Source organism: Eriocheir sinensis, chromosome 9, assembly GCF_024679095.1.
Source record: "Eriocheir sinensis breed Jianghai 21 chromosome 9, ASM2467909v1, whole genome shotgun sequence".
Lineage (NCBI taxonomy): Eukaryota > Metazoa > Arthropoda > Malacostraca > Decapoda > Varunidae > Eriocheir > Eriocheir sinensis.
The window spans coordinates 10,906,288-10,925,143 of record NC_066517.1 but is presented as its reverse complement, the minus strand read 5'-3'; the positions used below and the strand labels follow the sequence as shown (position 1 = coordinate 10,925,143).

Below are 18,856 nucleotides of genomic sequence, written 5' to 3'. Positions count from 1 at the left end.
TTATGTTTAAATATAATTATTTTTACACCGAGAAACAAAAATGTGTTTACAATAAATACTGAAGTCATCCACTGATATTCGTTCTATTGTACATGTATCACAGAAAATGTGAGCTGACCGGCCTGCTGAACAGCAGAAATAGCTCCCAACTAGTCCACCCAAGTCCGCCCCATGGTCACCGAGCAGGGCCCTGCTCCGCCAAAATCATTCCTGTGTAACAGCCATTTTAACCATCACCGCCAAGGTGCCCCGCACACTGGTGATCGGCGGTGTTGTGTTTTGTGTTCATGCCACACCTCGGCTCCCACGTGTGGCACATCTTCTTCTTCTTGTGGCCTGTCTGGTTTTATTGCTTCACATGTCCTCCTCCTCTCTTCTATTTATTCACACTTTCATTTTCTGTTGCATCACACTATTCATTGTTTAAATCAATAAAAATTTGCACCTTCAGCGAATACCGCACAGTAGTAACTCATTTTTGGGTGAAAAAAGTGCACGTTATATGCCGCAAAATACGGTATACAATGTTTATTCGGAATCAGCAAAGATCACTGTATATTTCCATTTTTCGTTTGTCTTTTGTTAATGCAGTATAATCTAATATAAAGCCAGTGTTGTATATAATGACAGGGAAAAGGAAAATTCGAGGGTGAAATTGATAATAGAAAAAATATTTCACCGTGCGCTGTCAGACCATTTGACGCTCCCCCTCGGAAGTTTAAAACACAACCCCCTGAATATGAGGCATATTATTGATTTTCCATGTATTTTCTATTTTGCATGAATCAAATTTACTATGTAGTAATGAACAACTTGTGACAGTGATGCAAAGCAGCCAAACAATTAAATGAGGAGCTTCTATTTAAGAAAGTAAAATAAACACTGACATATTGAGTGACACCAACAGAAGTGAATTTTAAAACACTTGGCATCCAGTACTTTGACAGGTCTGGGGGGTGATAGGAGAGCACCCATGCCCCCTTTTCATGGGGACTGCCAAGGTGGTGTAGACGAAATACAAGCTCATCGAGTCAGGCCCAGGAATACCCTCTGGTGGGCTCTCAGTGTGGGTGTCTGGAGCATCCTGAGCTCCTCAGAGGATTGTTGTCTACCCCATCTGTAAGATGACTTAAGAGGTTGAGAGTGGACATAGTGTGGCTCTGAGATGAAGAGTTCAGTAGTGGGGGTTATACCTACTACTGGTCAAGTCAGAGTGATGATACTCATTTCTTAGGAGTAGCTACAGCCATTTCTAACCAACTTCAGTCCTCTGTTGTTGGAGTTACTTGAGTTCATAAGTGTATGATGCTATACCAGGTTTACTTAAGCTAGATTCCTGGTGCCTAGGCAGGTTGGTAAGGATGCAGCTGATTGGCTGCACCGCTCTCTCGCAGACATTCGTGTCAGCCCATATCTTGCATGCGACATGTTTCTTTATTATATGCCATAGCTCACCTTATATACGAGATAGCCAGATTTGGTTGACACCATCAGACTCAGCAGTGACTGTAGAATCAAGATGTATTGTAAAAACTCAACAAAACAAAAAAGAAAATATGATAAATTGAACTGTGAAGATGTTAAAAAATGTTTATAACATGTTATACTTATGCTCACTATCTTCAACAGTTGTTCATTGATTGCTGAAATATATTATTGCATTATGTAGGAAAAACTCGTTAACACAATGGTGTGATCAGAATGCAGATAAAGGGGGAGCGCATTGTGATCGTTCTGGAAGGTTCCCACAGTGTTTCTGCTGCCCTGTCCCCCCTACCTATGACCCCCCCACCACCAACCATCATGCAGCGAGTTGCGCTGACATGATGGTTGTGGCGAGTGACATGTTGCTATAAATAACTCCTGTGTTTTCAGTATGTGGAGCTTTATCTGCATTCTGATCACACTATTGTGTTCACGAGAGTTTTTCCTACGTAATGTAATAATATAATTCAGCAATCAATGAACAATTGTTGAAGATAGTGAGCACAAGTAAAACATGTTATGAACATTTTTTTAACATCTTCATACAGGGTTGGCAAAAACCAATGGTTTTTAAAAAAAAACAAAAACCATGTTTTTTTGGTTTAAACCAGTTTTTTTGGTTTAAACCATGTTTTTTTGGTTTAAACCATGTTTTTTTTTGTTTAAACCATGTTTTTTTGGTTTAAACCAGTTTTTTTTGTTTAAACCATGTTTTTTTTTGTTTAAACCAGTTTTTTTTTGTTTAAACCAGTTTTTTTTTGGTTTAAACCACTTTTTTTTTCTTCTTTTCAGTATGTTTATTCCAGTAATTCTATCTGTATATACATATATGACTTTGAAAAGGAATTATAGATAGATTTAGAGATGGATTTAGCAAAATATTCATTTGCTCTTCATGCAATCTGTAAAAGAGGCAAAATGCAGCTTCTCTAACATGCTTTTTAATTGCAATGTTAAAGAGTAGTAAAACATGAATGACCTCTTCTAGTTTTCCAGTTGCATGCTACAAAAACAGTTGTAAGAGAGAGAGAGAGAGAGAGAGAGAGAGAGAGGGGGGGGCACTTTCCGGTTTTTTTTTAAACAATTTATCTGCTGTTTAGTGAAGTGGCAAACATATATATATATATATATATATATATATATATATATATATATATATATATATATATATATATATATATATATATATATATATAGATATATATATAAAATCTTTCCTACAATGCATACAGAAAAATACTGGTAGCTAAATTATGTGTAAATTCAAATGTAGTACAATACTTATTCATACTTATTGTTTTCTGAAACTTACTGAGCAAATGCATTTAACATACTGTACTGCACTAAGCCACAAATGGTTTAAACCAAATGGTTTAAACCAATAAAAAAAAACAGTGGCTTAAACCAACTAATAAAAGCATTTTTTTTTGTGTGTGTATCTTTGTTAGTTTCATCAGTATTGTGGTTTTAACTATATGTAAGATTTTAATTATGTACAGCAGGGTTGGCGGTTTAAACCAGGGGTGTCAAACTCAAAACCCTTGGAGGGCCAATTCATGCTCTGAAGTGCCGTCATGGGGGCCAACAAGGGTAGAAAATACATTGACAAGATTAAAGTTACCGTGATACCGCAGGCCATTTATGACTATCCCGCCAACTGACCTTTTCTTCCTGGTGTTAGTAAAATGACTGTGCATAATAAAAATAATAAAACCACACACAATTAAAACCACAATACCTGATGAAAGTAAAAAAGATTCACAAAAAACACTGGTTTTATTGATTGTTTTTTTGGTTTAAACCAGGGGTGTCAAACTCATGGCCCGTGGGATAGTCGTAAATGGCCTGCGGTATCACGGTAACTTTAATCTTGTCAATGTATTTTCTACCCTTGTTGGCCCCCATGACAGCACTTCAGAGCATGAATTGGCCCTCCAAGAGTTTTGAGTTTGACACCCCTGGTTTAAACCGCCAACTCTGCTGTACATAATTAAAATCTTACATATAGTTAAAACCACAATACTGATGAAACTAACAAAGATACACACAAAATAAAAAAAATTGTTTTATTAGTTGGTTTAAACCACTGGGTTTTTTTATTGGTTTAAACCATTTGGTTTAAACCGCCAACCCTGTCTTCATAGTTCAACTCATTGTAATACAGGTAACTCTCAATTTACGCGAGTTTGGCGCGTTTTTTAAATAACGCGGGGTCAAAAATCCAAATTAATGTTTAATTTACACGTTTTTTCCACTTATACGCGATATTTTATGGAGTGGCCACCAGATGTCTCACGCAACTGGACTCACACGGCGCAGCGGCCACACAGCTGAGCTGAGTTCTTCCCGAGCGCCACTTGAACAACAATACAGTAACCACGCTGCCACGGTACTCAGCAATAGGGGTGGGCATTTACCGGTACCAGTACCGGTACTAGCTATACGGTACGGTACCGGTACTAGACTGCTTGGTACCGGTACCAATACTAGCCAGTTGCTCATGGTGTTCCTCATTTCTTCCTCACATGAATGAGGCTGAGACTGAGTGCCTGAGTGGATATCTCGGTGATATGGATATTCTCTCTCTCTCTCTCTCTCTCTCTCTCTCTCTCTCTCTCTCTCCACTGAATGAAGTGAATATTTATTTTTTGATAGAAACCTACCTCTTGTTTGATTTACATTGTTTTTTATTTATGCGACCTCTTCAAGGACACAATACTCGCGTAAATCAAGAGTTACCTGTACCATTTTTTTTTGTTTTGTCGAGTTTTTACAATACATCTTGATTCTACAATCACTGCTGAGTCTGATGGTGTCAACCAAATCTGGCTACCTCGTATATGAGGTGAGCTTTGGCATATAACATAGAAACATGTCTCACTCGAGCATGCAAGATATGGTCTGACACGAGTGTCTGCGAGAGAGCGATGCAGCCAATCAGCTGCATCCTTACCAACCTGCCTAGGCGCCAGGAATCTAGCTTAAGTAAACCTGGTATAGTGAGTTTGAAGCACATATAATAACAACATTGGTAAGACTAAGGCTAGAGTATGCAATGGTTGTTTGGTCACCATACAGGAAAAAGGATGTAAGGAAACTCGAAAGGATCCAAAGGATTGCAACTAAGATGGTACCAGAACTATCAAACCTATTATATGATACTAGATTGGAGGAACTGGTCTCTCTTTCAAGCTTTGCAAAGTTCAGAAGGCTGAGGATTAATGGTTCCTGGTGCCATAGAGATGAGTCATGGATTTGGTATAGCAATACTGGCAGTGTGGCAATGGAGATTGATCACATCCTCATTAGTACTCATTGAGAGTATCCATCAGAACTGTAGGGTTTTTTGAAGTGCTGAGTTCTTTGTGACCGACTAGACTTGTTACAAAACAGGATACGCATCAGATCCAAGAAAATCTCAAGATGCAACCTTTCGGGGTTCCATCTTGAGAAACTGAGGAACCAGGAGTGTGCTAAGGACTATGCAATGGCAGTCTGAAATCGGTGTGCGGTTCTGTGCATGCACAATCAGGATGGGATGCTTTACAACATGGGGATGACAGAAGTCGCCACAACAGGCCTGCTTGCACATCAAGACAGTTTTGTTTTTCGAAAATTGCAAGATATGCTATTTCCCATAAATTTACCCATGAAGGCCATTTATTGGCTCAGGAGCACAACACCAGTCTTTACAGCACAGTTCTCTAATGAGGTTTGGGTAAACACTTCTGTTTTCCCGTCTCTGAAGCCATAATCCTGCCCACAACAGCTTCTTCCTTTCATTTTACAGCAGCAACAAGTCCATAACTTGGATAATGGCAGCACAAGCTGTGACAGCCCTTAATTTAGCAGATAACGCCATGTTGATACAGAGCGACTGCTTTCTTTATGTTGTGGATATTATCATATGACCTTGGCCGTGTGTGCTGCTCACTTGGAAAAGTTGGAGTTGCCTGTTGCCCCTACTGCCAACATGGTTGGAGGAAAAAGGCCCCGTGTAACACCAGCTTACAGACAGCCAACGACACGCTCCTGGTTGGGTGTACGGGCGACCACAGTTGCCCGTAGCCCTAACAGTTGGAGGAAAACGGCCAGTGTGACACTGCCTTAAGGCAGTGAGGCCTCCGATTCGGTGAGTACCGTCAATGACGTCATCGGGCTCACAGCAAATCACAAGCATGTTTTCAGAACTGTCATCCAATCGTACGGCAGCCGCCTTCAACTGCGGCTTCAAAACAACCTGTTAGCTCTTCTCAATTTCTTCCTTTTTCCAAGATCAATATTTTGAGGTAACAAGGGAGTAAGTGGGATAAAAAAGGCAGCTTCTCCACAGGTCGGAATAAATAAGTGCTTTTTCAGTGTTTTCAATACCCCGAATTTTGTGATCCTTGAGTTTAGCGTTATAACTTCGGAACGAAGCTAGCGTGAAACTCAGGAGGGTACTGTAGATAGATTAGAATTCAAGTGAAAATAGTTTGTTGGTACCCACCATGGGTCCAATAATTTCAGTCACTTTCCCTCATAAAGACTATAATTTTTAACAAATATGATTTTTTTCATGTGTTAAAATAGACTGAAGTAGTCCTTGTAACCCAACAGACGAATTGATGATGACCGAGGGAAAGCTTATGAGCTGGGTCAGTCCTGTGTCAAGTGTATGCGTGGGATCTTGACCTGCTGGATGCGGCAATGCAAGGAGGTGGAGTGCTTCAAGAAAGGGCAACAGCCTAAGTTTGCCCTCCATGCCAAGTTCCATCTGCTCACAGGAGAGGAAGTGATCTCCAGTGATGAGTATGGCCACCTGCAGGTAAGAAAGTAAGATGTGGTTTCTCTTGGTGTCATGGGGTACTCTTGTTTGTGAGATATTGCGGTGACAATGTGAGCAAGTTGCTTAACCCGGTAGCAGCAAGAAAAATGAGAAAAAATCATCACTCACACAAACCATTTTATAATATATATCAAAGCATTTGTGATCAGTTTATGTATCATCTATTTGGGGTGGTTTAAATCATGGCACAAATTTGCCCTCTCATTGCTACACGGTAAAGCCACAAATTTGGCCCGTCGCTGCTACCGGGTTAAAGATATTATCATTGCCATTTGCACCATTACCATGACTATTAATATCATTGTAATCATCGGCAATACTATCATCATTTATCATTACCATCATAACTGATATCATCATAATCTATTGATAGTTTGATAATCTGGTGTCCAATGCTTTGTAAATCCTGCTGGTTCAAAATTTTCAGCCAAGGGTCAATTTTAGTTGTTTTGGGTAACAGTGATAAAAATTGGTGGGGGTAAAATCAAACAATACTGAAAACTAGACGAAAGTGGTGCACCGAAATGTTAAATTCTGCATGCACACAGACACACGAGTCGCTCAGTTCACAGCGTGTTTACCCAGCTGACTGTTTGTTGCACTGTTGACTCCTGAATTTGCTTGTTTGTTATTTTATTATTCCACCATAATGGCTATTACAGGTTGAGAATCCCTTATCCAAAATTCCTGGGACCAAAAGTGTTGCGGATTTCGGATTTTTTCGGATTTCAAAATATTTTTATTTGAATCTAAATAAAATGAAAACTGATGATGTAATTACAGCAGTTATGCCCATGCCCACACTCCCATATAATCCTTCCATGCCCGTGCACACATGGATATATTGGCGAACTTTGGAAATATGCATAAGGCTGGAAAACAAGGAAAACGTGGTCAAAATTCACCCCCTACCCACTCCACCCGCCCGCCCACCACCACCACCCAGCTTTTCCCCTTCAATAAAACACCCCTAACAAGCAATAAAACACACCTTAAAACATGTAATAAAATGATCCACACTCCACTCCTTTCGCTGTCGCACCCATACCAAACCGCTCATACACGCTTTCATTACTTTCGCCATCCCATCCTGACACACCACATGCACCTCTTTTATCTGATGCATATGACAGAGTTGGCAGGATAATACTGTTCCTTATTCTCCTTTTTTCCTCCATGCTCACACTTCTTCCTCTCATAACTCTCTCTCCAGTGCACCCAGCATCTGTTTGCCCTTCACTGCTCTTTCCCTCACCTCACCTTCCATACTGCCATGCTTACATAAAACAGTCCCTTAATATTTAAACTCGGTCACCTCCTCCATTCTCTCCTCCCCTAACCTTATCCTACACTTTGTTGTACCCTCTGCTCTAACTCTGTACGGCTTTGCAAAATCAACGACCTGTTCTCATGTCCTCTCAGATACCATAACCTTACTCTTTCCAGCATTCACTCTCAGCTTTCTCCTCTCACACAACTTGTCAAATTCATCCACTATCCTCTGCGGTTCCCCCTCATTCTCTGCCAACAACACTGTATCATCTGCAAACAGGCCTGCAACCAATGACTCCTCTGTACCTCTCACTTTCAGCCTTGGACCAAGCTCCCCCACTCTGACTTTCATTTCTCTCGTACAACCATCCATGTACACATTAAAAAGCCATGGTGACATCACAAAACCCTGTCTCACACCCACACCAACACCAAAACTCTCACTCAACTCAATTTTCACACGTACATAGGTACTTGCATCCTTATAGAAGGACCAGATTCCCTCCAGCAAACGCCCTCCCACAACATATATCCTTAGAACATCCTGCAACCCCTTCCTATCAACCCTGCCATATGCCTTCTCCAGGTCCATGAATGCAGCAAACAGATTCCTATCCTTCTCTATGTTCTTTTCAACTAGCATTTTGAGTGCAAATATTTGGTCTACACAACCCCTTCCTTTCCTAAAACCCCCTTGTTCATCGCTTACTCTTTTCTCAGTTAGGATGGGAAGGGGGCCTGCATGGGGACTCGTCCGGAATGACCCCTAGACTTGGCGTCGTAGGGTGGGCAAGGCCATAGCTGGGCACGATAACAGACAACCTTATTTCCGATAACCGATAACTGATAATGGAAAACTTTATCGGTGATAACCGATATTTGTTACCTGGAGACGCAAATATAGGCGATAACCAATAACTGATACCCGATATAAATCCACAATTCCGATACTAGCTAGTGATAAGTCCGATAGGCGAAAACGATACTATATTGATATTTCATTTTTTTTTTTTTTTTATTTTTTTTTACATCTTCGCCTGTGGTGCTGGTAGGCTTGTTTTTGGAGGGGCCTGATGGTATGGTCCAGCCCGTTGTGGTGCAGGCCAGTGTTTATAGTGGCGCCATCTTGCATTGGCTCATGCTACCCTCCCGGAGCTCATCTTTAATCCTAGAATCTAGAGTCTGGGTTGATAGGTGGTCTTCTGGACAGCATGTGGGTAGGTTTAATCCACTCGGCGGCGGCTAAAAATTCCCAGCTTGGTGGCACCGGGCGGGGATTGAACTTGCGTCGTCTGGAACGCGGCGCCGTCACGCTGTTGACTCAGCCACCGCCTCCTCAATTCAAATTTTCATTATCTGTATTTTAGAAAACTTACAAAACCTGAAAATCACACGTTGACACGTACATATGAACGGTAATATTAGAAACGTCTGAACCGGTGTTGTGTTATTTGGCGTCCCCACCGTCAAATACAAACACTGCTCTCTCATGAACTGCGCATGCTCAGACCAGCAAGCATAGACCTGTACAGTCTCACAAAGCTTATTAACCATAATTAAGAGTTGCTGGAAGGCTGAATCAGACATACAGTACCACTACCACCATCCTTGCTGTTTCTAGAATGACACTCTGTACGAGTTGTATTTATATGTACAGAGTGTCGTTATAGAAACAGCAAGGATTTTGGTAGTGTATGTCTGATTCAGCCTTCCAGCAACTCTTAATGTGTTAAAAAGCTTTGTGAGACTGTACAGTGAACAGGGCTACACTTACTGGTCTGAACATGCACAGTTCACGAGAGACCAGTGTTTGTAAACAAAAGCGCCAGCTTTTGACAATGGGACACCAAATAACACAACATCGGGTGCCTTCAATACCATGGCATGCTCACAAATGAATATGGAATATCAAATTTGAGGCAGTGAATAATAATTTTTTGGGCAAAGTTAAAAGATTTTTCTCTTTGATATATTGATTTTTGAGTCTAACGTAAAAAAATAAGCTAGTGTTTTAATGTTGATGCTCTTACGTATGAAATCTCTTCACCGAGGATATTTCATACCCCGAAGTTTTTTCATACAACACCGGGCGCCTGGGCCACGCATGCGCAGTAGGGAGGAGACAACGTTTTTTTTTCCGAGAGGCGGAAAAAAAGTAGCGATTATCGCTAGTTTGGTTACCAAAGTAACGAAGATACCGATATATATTTAAATAAGTAGCGGATGGCCGATAACCCAATTTTGTTATCAGCGATAAAGTATCGCGATAACTTATCACGATAACGCACAGCTATGGGCAAGGCAATGTGCCTCCCGTCGTATGCCCCCATTGATTGAGTGATTGATTGTATGGCAGAATACCTCCTTGAAAATATTTAATTAATAGGAAGGAAGAAAGATGGAAGAAAGGAGGCTATTCCAGAGTTTGCCAGTGAATGTGTGAAAGACTAAAGATACTGATTTGTTTTTGCAAGCTCTTGCATTGCTGAACATTTTGTGTAGGTTACCTGTGCATCTGGTGGTATGGGAGAAGGCTCTGGTGATGATGAAGGGTCTGTCTTGAAGCTGTCTCATTTACTGGAAAAAAAAAGCTGAAGACCATCATATAAGATTGGAAAGGGTAAAGGCAAGTTTGAGTGGGCACGTCAGTGAGGGTTTTGATGTCAAACGAGATTGGAGTGGTGATGGTTGGCATCTGATCTCTGCACAAAATATTGATACTTTACAGTCTAATCTTGGTGCTCCACTGACCTGCAGGAAGAAAATTTCTAAAACTAAGGCTTTCTTGTTTTTCAGATTGACATTGTGTCCTTGTACCTGCTGTTCCTTGTGCAGATGATCACCTCAGGCCTGCAGATCATTTACACTATGGACGAGGTCACCTTTGTGCAAAACCTTGTGTACTATGTTGAGCGTGCCTACCGCACCCCAGACTTTGGCATGTGGGAACGTGGTAGCAAGTACAACAATGGTACCCCAGAGCTGCATGCCAGGTATGAGGGAGTATGGAGATAAGTTGATTATTTAGTTAAGTATCAGGAAGTCAGGTTGTCTAATTATTTGAAAATGCTTATATTTTTTGTGTTCTACATTATTATGTATGAGTTGTATGGTTGTCAGTATCTTTTCATACTCAAATTATAAAATTGGTTACAATATTTTTTTTCTTCACCAATAACACCACTACGCTTTTCCTGATGGAGCCTGTTGGTTGTCCCCAATCTGATTTTGGTGGATCTGGTCCTTCAGACAATCATTATTGTATTTGTTATATCATCCCTCAGTTTTGTGGCAAGTCCCCCCCTTCTCTGTTTCAGCTTACATCTGCTTTAAATTTGTGGTTGTTAATATTGTTTAAACCCAGCCTATGTGGTGGAAGTGAGTACTATACATTAATGCCCTTTATGGTTTGTACTAACCCCCAAGCCTTCCACTTGACTGAAATGCCAACTAGGGTAAGGGTTGCAAGATATCTGATTGATCTCCTCCCCCCCTTTTTTTACATTTCTGCCTATGGTGCCGGTGGACTTTCTTGGTGGGGCCTGATGGTCAGCCCCAGCCTGTTGTGGCACAGATGATTATAGTGGCACGATTTTGCTTGGCTTATGCTGACCCCCCGGAGCTCATCTTTGATCCTCTATTTAGAGAGGGAATCTAGAGTCTTAGGCCACTCGCCTGTGACTTAAAAATCCCAGCTATTGATGGTGGGTGGGATGCAAACCTGTGTCCCCTTGGATGTGGGTCTGCACACTAACCACTTAGCCACCACATTGAAAGTAACAGACTGGTGATCCAGAAGTTGTAGGAGTCTGGACAAGTAGTAGACCACTTGAAGAAAAGAAATTAGGGCATTGCCAGAGGAGGGTTGTGTACACCAATAAACATATATTCACTCTATTTCACCAAAAGTAACAGTTAACATTATATATTGCTTCCTCATTGATGTTGGTTCATTTTATCTTCTCGTTCACAGTTCAATTGGTATGGCCAAGGCAGCCCTAGAGGCCATCAACGGCTGTAACTTATTTGGTGAGAAAGGTGCCTCATGGTCAGTCATCTTTGTAGACATTGATGCACACAACAGAAACCGCAGCATCTTTGAGACCCTCCTGCCAAGGGAGTCCAGCTCTAAGGTAAGAGTACTACTCCTGTTATGTTGTTGCTGTGATAATAATAATAAAATACTGATAATAACAGTACAAATAATAATAATAAATGATAAAAAAATATAGGTAGTCCTCGAGTTGTGACGAGGTTTGTGACTGGCAGCCTGGTCGTAAGTTGAATTGGTTATAAGTCAAAATTTGCGTTAAAAAAATAAAATAAAACTTTATTCAAATGTCCTGCTGCAAATAGGGCAGTGCTCCTGTTCCTCCTACCCTTTCCCCTTACCCTGCCCCTGTCCTCATGCACTTGCCTCACCTCAGCCATGCACTCATTTGATCCTGAAACCATTCAATATTGTGCAATGGCTACAAAATTGAACTACCAACTTTTGCCAAGGTGTTTTTTTTTTTTTTTACAACAAAGGAGACAGCACAAGGGCACACAAAAAAGGAAACAATAATAAAAAAAAAGCCCGCTACTCGCTGCTCCTGAAAAAGAATCAAAAGAGGTGGCCGAAAGAGAGGTCAATTTTGGGAGGAGAGATGTCCTGATACCCTCCTCTTGAAAGAGTTCAAGTCGTAGGCAGGAGGAAATACAGATGAAGGAAGATTGTTCCAGAGTTTACCAGCGTGAGGGATGAAAGAGTGAAGATGCTGGTTATCTCTTGCATAAGGGGTTTGGACAGTATAGGGATGAGCATGAGTAGAAAGTCGTGTGCAGCGGGGCCGCGGGAGGGGGGAAGGCATGCAGTTAGCAAGTTCAGAAGAGCAGTCAGTGTGGAAATATCGATAGAAGATAGAAAGAGAGGCAACATCACGACGGAATTTAAGAGGTAGAAGACTGTCAGTAGGAGGAGGAGAGCTGATGAGACGAAGGGCCTTCGACTCCACTCTGTCCACAAGAGCTGTGAGTGGAGCCCCCCCACACGTGAGATGCATACTCCATACGAGGGCGAACAAGGCCCCTGTATATGGATAGCAACTGCGCGGGGGAGAAGAACTGGCGGAGACGATACAGAACGCCCAGCCTCGAGGAAGCTGATTTAGTGAGAGAGGAGATGTGAAGTTTCCAGTTGAGATTTTGAGTTAAGGATAGACCGAGGATGTTTAGTGTTGAAGATGGTGATAGCTGAGTGTTGTCGAAGAATAGGGGATAGGTGTTTGGAAGATTGTGTTGAGTTGATAGGTGGAGAAATTGAGTTTTTGAGGCATTGAAGGACACAAGGTTCCTTCTGCCCCAATCGGAAATGATAGCAAGGTCTGAGGTTAAGCGTTCTGCAGCCTCCAGTCTGGAGTAGTGTACATCCTGTTGTGATGGTCTTCTATTGAAAGAAGTTGAATAATGCAGAGTGGAGTCGTCGGCATATGAGTGGACAGGACAGTTTGTTATGGAAAGAAGATCATTGATGAATAACAGGAAGAGAGTGGGTGATAGGACAGAACCCTGTGGAACACCACTGTTGATAGGTTTAGGGGAAGAACAGTGACTGTCTACCACTGCAGAGATAGAACGGTCGGAAAGGAAACTAGAGATAAAGGAACAGAGAGAGGGATAGAATCCGAATGAGGGCAGTTTAGAAAGCAAAGACTTGTGCCAGACTCTATCGAAGGCTTTCGATATGTCTAGCGCAACAGAGAAAGTTTCACCGAAACGGCTAAGAGAGGATGACCAAGAGTCAGTTAAGAGAGCAAGAAGATCGCCAGTAGAATGCCCCTTGCGGAACCCATACTGGCGATCAGATAGAAGGTTAGAAGTGGAAAGGTGCTTTTGAATCTTCCGGTTAAGGATTGATTCAAAAGCTTTAGATAGACGGCGGTGGCCGAAGTGATAGCGTACTGGACCCACATTAGCGGCGTGATGGACGGCAGCGGTTCGAATCCTCACGCTACCACTCGGATTTTTCGGTCACCGCCGGTGGCTTAAAACTACCCACATGCTGTCCTGAAGACCACCCATCAACCCGGACTCAAGAGGAAGCCGTCCAAGCGAATCAAGCACGAGTTCGGGGCAGCATGAGCCAATGCAAGATGGCGCCACTATAAACACTACCTCGCCAGAATGGGCTGGGCGACCATCAGGCCCCACCTGGAAGAAGCCTTGGGCCGACCATCAGGCCCCACCGGAAGATGCCTACTGGCAATAGGCAATCAACGTAAAAAAAAAAATAATCTATTGGGCGGTAGTTTGAGGGATTCGAACGGTCACCCTTCTTAGGCACAGGCTGTACAAAGGCATACTTCCAGCAGGAAGGAAAGGTAGATGTTGATAGGCAGAGATGAAAGAGTTTGACAAGGCAGTTAGTCAACACGGAAGCACAGTTTTTAAGGACAATAGGAGGCACTCCATCAGGTCCATAAGCCTTCTGAGAGTTGAGGCCAGAGAGGGCATAGAAAACATCATTTGGAAGAATCTTAATAACAGGCATAAAGGAGTCAGAGGGGGGATGAGTAGGAGGAATATGCCCAGAATCGTCCAGGGTGGAGTTCTTACAGAAAATTTGAGCGAAGAGTTCAGCCTTAGAGACAGATGAGACGGCAGTGCTGCCATCAGGGTTAAGGAGAGGAGGGAAAGAGGAAGAAGTGAAATTGGAGGAGATATTTTTGGCTAGATGCCAGAAGTCACGGGAAGAATTAGAAGAAGCAAGGTGTTGACATTTTCTATTGATAAAAGAAGTTTTGGTAAGTTGGAGAATAGATTTGGCACGATTCTGGGCTGAAATGTAAAGGTCATAGTTAGCGGGAGTTCGAAGGCTCTGGAACCTTTTGTGAGCTGCCTCTCTATCTTTAATAGCACGAGAACAAGCATGATTAAACCAAGGCTTTTTAGCATGAGGAGTAGTGAAAGAATGTGGAATGTATGCCTCCATTCCAGAGACAATCACCACTGAGATGTGCTGGGCACACACAGAGGGGTCTCTCTCTTGGAAGCAGTAATCATTCCACGGGAAATCGGAAAAGTACATTCTCAGGTCGTCCCACCGAGCTGAAGCAAAATGGCGGAAGCATCGCCTCTTCGGTGGGTCCAGAAGATGTACAGGAGCGATAGGACAGGAAACAGAATAAAGGTTATGATCGGAGGAGCCCAATGGAGAGAACAGTTTGACAGAGTAAGCAGAAGGATTAGAGGTAAGGAAGAGGTCTAGAATGTTGGGCCTGTCTCCAAGACAGTCGGGAATATGTGTAGGGTGCTGAACCAACTGCTCTAGGTCGTTGAGGAGAGTAAAGTTTTAGGCTTGTTCACCAGGCTGGTCAGTGAAAGAGGATGAAAGCCAAAGCTGGTGGTGAACATTGAAATCTCCCAAGATGGAGATTTCAGCGAAGGGAGAGTGAGTCAAGATGTGCTCCACTTTAGAATTCAAATAGTCAAAGAATTTTACATAGTTAGTAGAGTAAGGTGAGAGATAAACAGCACAGATGTATTTAGTAATAGAATGACAATGAAGTCTTAGCCAGATGGTGGAAAATTCAGAAGAGTCAAGGTCGTGGACACGAGAGCAAGTGATGTTGTTGCGCACGTAGGCGCAACACCCAGCTTTGGATTGAAATTTAGGATAGAGATAGTAGGAGGGAACAGAGTAGAGGTTGCTGTCAGTAGCCTCAGAAACCTGTGTTTCGGTGAGGAAGAGAAGGTGAGGTTTAGAGGAGGAGAGATGGTGTTCCACAGAATGAAAATTAGAATGAAGACCACGAATGTTGCAGAAATTGATAAGGAGGAGGTTCGAGGAGTTATCAGGACACCTCTCAAGTCAGCAGTCAGAAGGGGAGTCCTCCCTTGGGGAATTTATGGTCTCCCCCCTAGGCGGGGACTCCAAGGCAGTGTTGTTTTTCGCCATTTTGAATTTTGAATTTTGGGAAAAGGTGTGTTGTGTGAATGTAGTGTGGTGTAGAAAGAGAGAGGAACTGTCTTTAGAGAGCATGCTGAACTGATCTCTGGTGTTGATGAGACAAAAGGGAAACGGTTAATGAGGACATAGGAAGGGTCTTTGAAGGGCTTCAGCACCCTCCTCGCTTCCCATATATCCTCACCGGGAGTAGCTCACGCCCGTTTGGTAGGTGTCTTCCTACCTCCTCCTGCCAAACCTGGTTGGTAGCTGCCAATCCTGGTGGTAGCCAAACGCCCACCAGGTCATTAAGCAAGGGGTTGTGTTGGTGTTGGGGGTCGGCAATGTTTGTAAACAAAGGACATATTGCAGTTATATGAGTAGCCAATGCCACCTGTCGGTAATTTTTGTATATAATTACCTCTCGTTAAATCATTAATGTCTGTAGGGAAAAATTATGTGCTATTTGGGTAATATGCACTTTGGGTAATAATCTAATTTACGACAGTAAATCATGTGGAAAATTTACGCAATAACAGCAATTCTGGCTGATGGGGCATAAAGTGATTTCGTGTTGAAGCTTTGAAGCTTCACTGTAACTCACGTCACGTATACTTGAGGCACAAAGTCTAGCTCTCGGATTTTAGCCACCGACCCATCAACACCTGCTCCCTGAAAATTTACTATCTCTTCATCCCATCCGAAAATTTACCATCTCTCCATCCCATCTGAAAATTTACCATCTCTCCATCCCATCCAAAAATTTACCATCTCTCCATCCTATCTGAAAATTTACTATCTCTCCATCCCACAACTTTTATGGTTATGTTATTTATTGTACACATGTAAATAAGTACAACGCCCAATGTAGCGTGATTACATTGTCCGTGGCCTACAAGATCTTGCAGGAACTCAACTGACCGAACCTCCATCTCCACTACGCCTCGCTCACGCCATAAACACCACTGAGCCAAGTACTTTGTATTAACCCCCTGTGTGGGTTTCCGGACAATTAAGGGGCACGCTTATGGGTCTCCTCCTGCGCATATGGTACGTCCAATAGCTTTGAAATTGTAGTATGTTGTTTGTTGATGTAAAGAAATGATATTCTGCGAATTTCATCAAAATCGGGTGAAGTTTAGGAGACTCAAACAAAGCGTGTTTTTCATTTTTTGTTTCACAGGGTTTATTTTTCAGTTAATCGCTTTGAAAAAAATACCATAGAAACTTTCTTTACCTATCTACATTTTGTTGGAAGTGAATTTTTGATTTTTTGTTCTGTCTTTGAAGAAAAAAAATTACAATTTTTTGTCACTTATTATTTTCTCCACTGTGTCCCGTTTTCTTTTGACATTTTTGAAAATCCATTTCCAACAAAAAATCGCCCTTTAGTTGTAGTTTAAAATGCTACCTAACAAAAGTCATTCAGACGTTGTACCGATTTTGTGAAATTATTTGAAGGTTAAAAAGATACTTTTCGAGATATCGGCTCCTAAAGATTTTTTTTACATTTCTCCCTGTCTTGCCATTTGTATTTATCTGATTGGTATGAAATTCTCACATATAACTGTATATACCTTGTTGACTTACCTCAGAATGATAAGGCATCTGGTCCCCCTTTCTAAGAAAGTATTACTCACTTGCAGGTGAGGGTGTCAGAAGGCGCCACCTTCCTCATTGTGACCAGATTTTATCTAGAATCCTCTTGGTGGCTCCCCTGCTGAGAGCGACGCGGGAGAGGGATGACACATGACGAAATTTAAGAAGAAAAAAATTATTCTAATGCAAGTTTTACGTAAATACAAGCATTGAATGATACCGCATGTGTTCTTGTGAGTCATGCTGTGGCCTTGCAGCAGGGACATTTAAAAATGACTTCCAGGGGGAGGCACGCTCACCACCACAGGAAGAAGTTTGTGAGCAGCACAGCGCCCACACCGACACTCTGATTCCCTCACAGGCGGGCTGGTGCCCGCTTTGCATATAATATTGTATATGTTTATTTTATTTATTTATTTATTTTTTTTATCATGTAATGTATGCGATTTATGTGCAATAAATCTTTAACGAACTAAGTCTTTTCCCAAAGTCTTCATCAACTCTCTTCTTACTTTCTTTCATTGCTTGTTTTAATTTCATTTTGCATTCTCTTTATTTCCTTTTCCTTTCCCTTTTTACTTGTTCAGCCACATTTATTTCTTGAGTTTTCTTAAAAAGTTCCCAATTCTCCTTTACTACCCTTCTTATCTCTTCTGTCCACCATGAATTTCCTTTTCTTTTTCCATCTCTCACAACTTTCATCCCTAACACTTCTTTTGTTGTAGTTACCATTATTCCTTGAAATGTTCCAAAACCTTTTTCAATATTTGTAGTATCTTTTACACTTTCCCATTTTTCACTTAAGGCCTCTGCCATTTCACGGTTATACTCATCTTTTATTTCTTTTTCCTGTAACTTTTCTATCTTCAGTATTTCCTTTTTTACTTCACCTTTCTTTTCAAACACCCACTTTGCCAGCACTGCAAGATGGTCAGATCCATCGAACATTCCTCTTACTACCTTCGCGTCACAAATTTCTTTTCTAAGACATCATACAGGTTATCTACGGTTTATAGAGTGAAGAAACATCCACTACTGTGGCACTACACAACCCTACGATCAGTGTAAGGGTGCTCCTTGAAACCCTCGGCCCTACGAGCAAATATGGTGGTCCGAAAATCGTAAAGACAGCTCCAAGATCTTTCGAATATACCCCTTAGGCGAGTTACGAGAGGGTTATGATAATCTTAGCGCTACGATGGTCGTAGTGGCCGCTGCGAGCGTTTGAACATCCGGCCCCAGGAGATTTCTAGCACACACACACACACACACAGGTGCCAATTATGACTTATTTTTTATATCATTCATTGTCATTCATAAAAATAACTGCTTTGGTATCTAAGTTGTATTTTACTACTGTAAGATCCTCTAAAAATCATAATTTTGTACGCTAACTGCATTTACTCACAAAATAGCCGCTATCTCGAAAGTGCATTTTTTTTTACTTTGGAGAATAATAACTTCATTAGTTGTGAAGATAATAAAAAACTCAGACATCTGCTGAAAGACGAGTGGATGGTAAAAAAATTGTCCGTCAGTTTTTTATAAACAAAAAAACACTGCTGATATGATTTATTGAAGGTAAAAAAGTGTTAGAATTATGGGACACATCAAATGGTGATTTGGGTATTTTTTTGCGCAGGAACAGTGAGACATTAAAAATTTGAACGGACAATTTTTAACTAGTGGTGCCATGAGTAAAACTACCCAATATCATACATATTGAGTGAGCATGCTGGCCCTCA

At 41.6% G+C, this 18,856-nt stretch overlaps 1 protein-coding gene across 1 annotated transcript in view; it reads left to right on the top strand.

Moving 5' to 3' along the window:
- The window catches only part of LOC126996279 (probable phosphorylase b kinase regulatory subunit beta), a 297,183-nt gene that overhangs the window by 19,918 nt on the left and 258,409 nt on the right, over positions 1 to 18,856 (top strand). Inside the window, exons 4-6 of the mRNA XM_050856656.1 lie at positions 6,085 to 6,292; positions 10,382 to 10,578; positions 11,559 to 11,718. Of these exons, the coding sequence (XP_050712613.1) occupies positions 6,085 to 6,292; positions 10,382 to 10,578; positions 11,559 to 11,718 (565 nt within the window). The remainder of the gene's footprint in view (positions 1 to 6,084; positions 6,293 to 10,381; positions 10,579 to 11,558; positions 11,719 to 18,856) is intronic.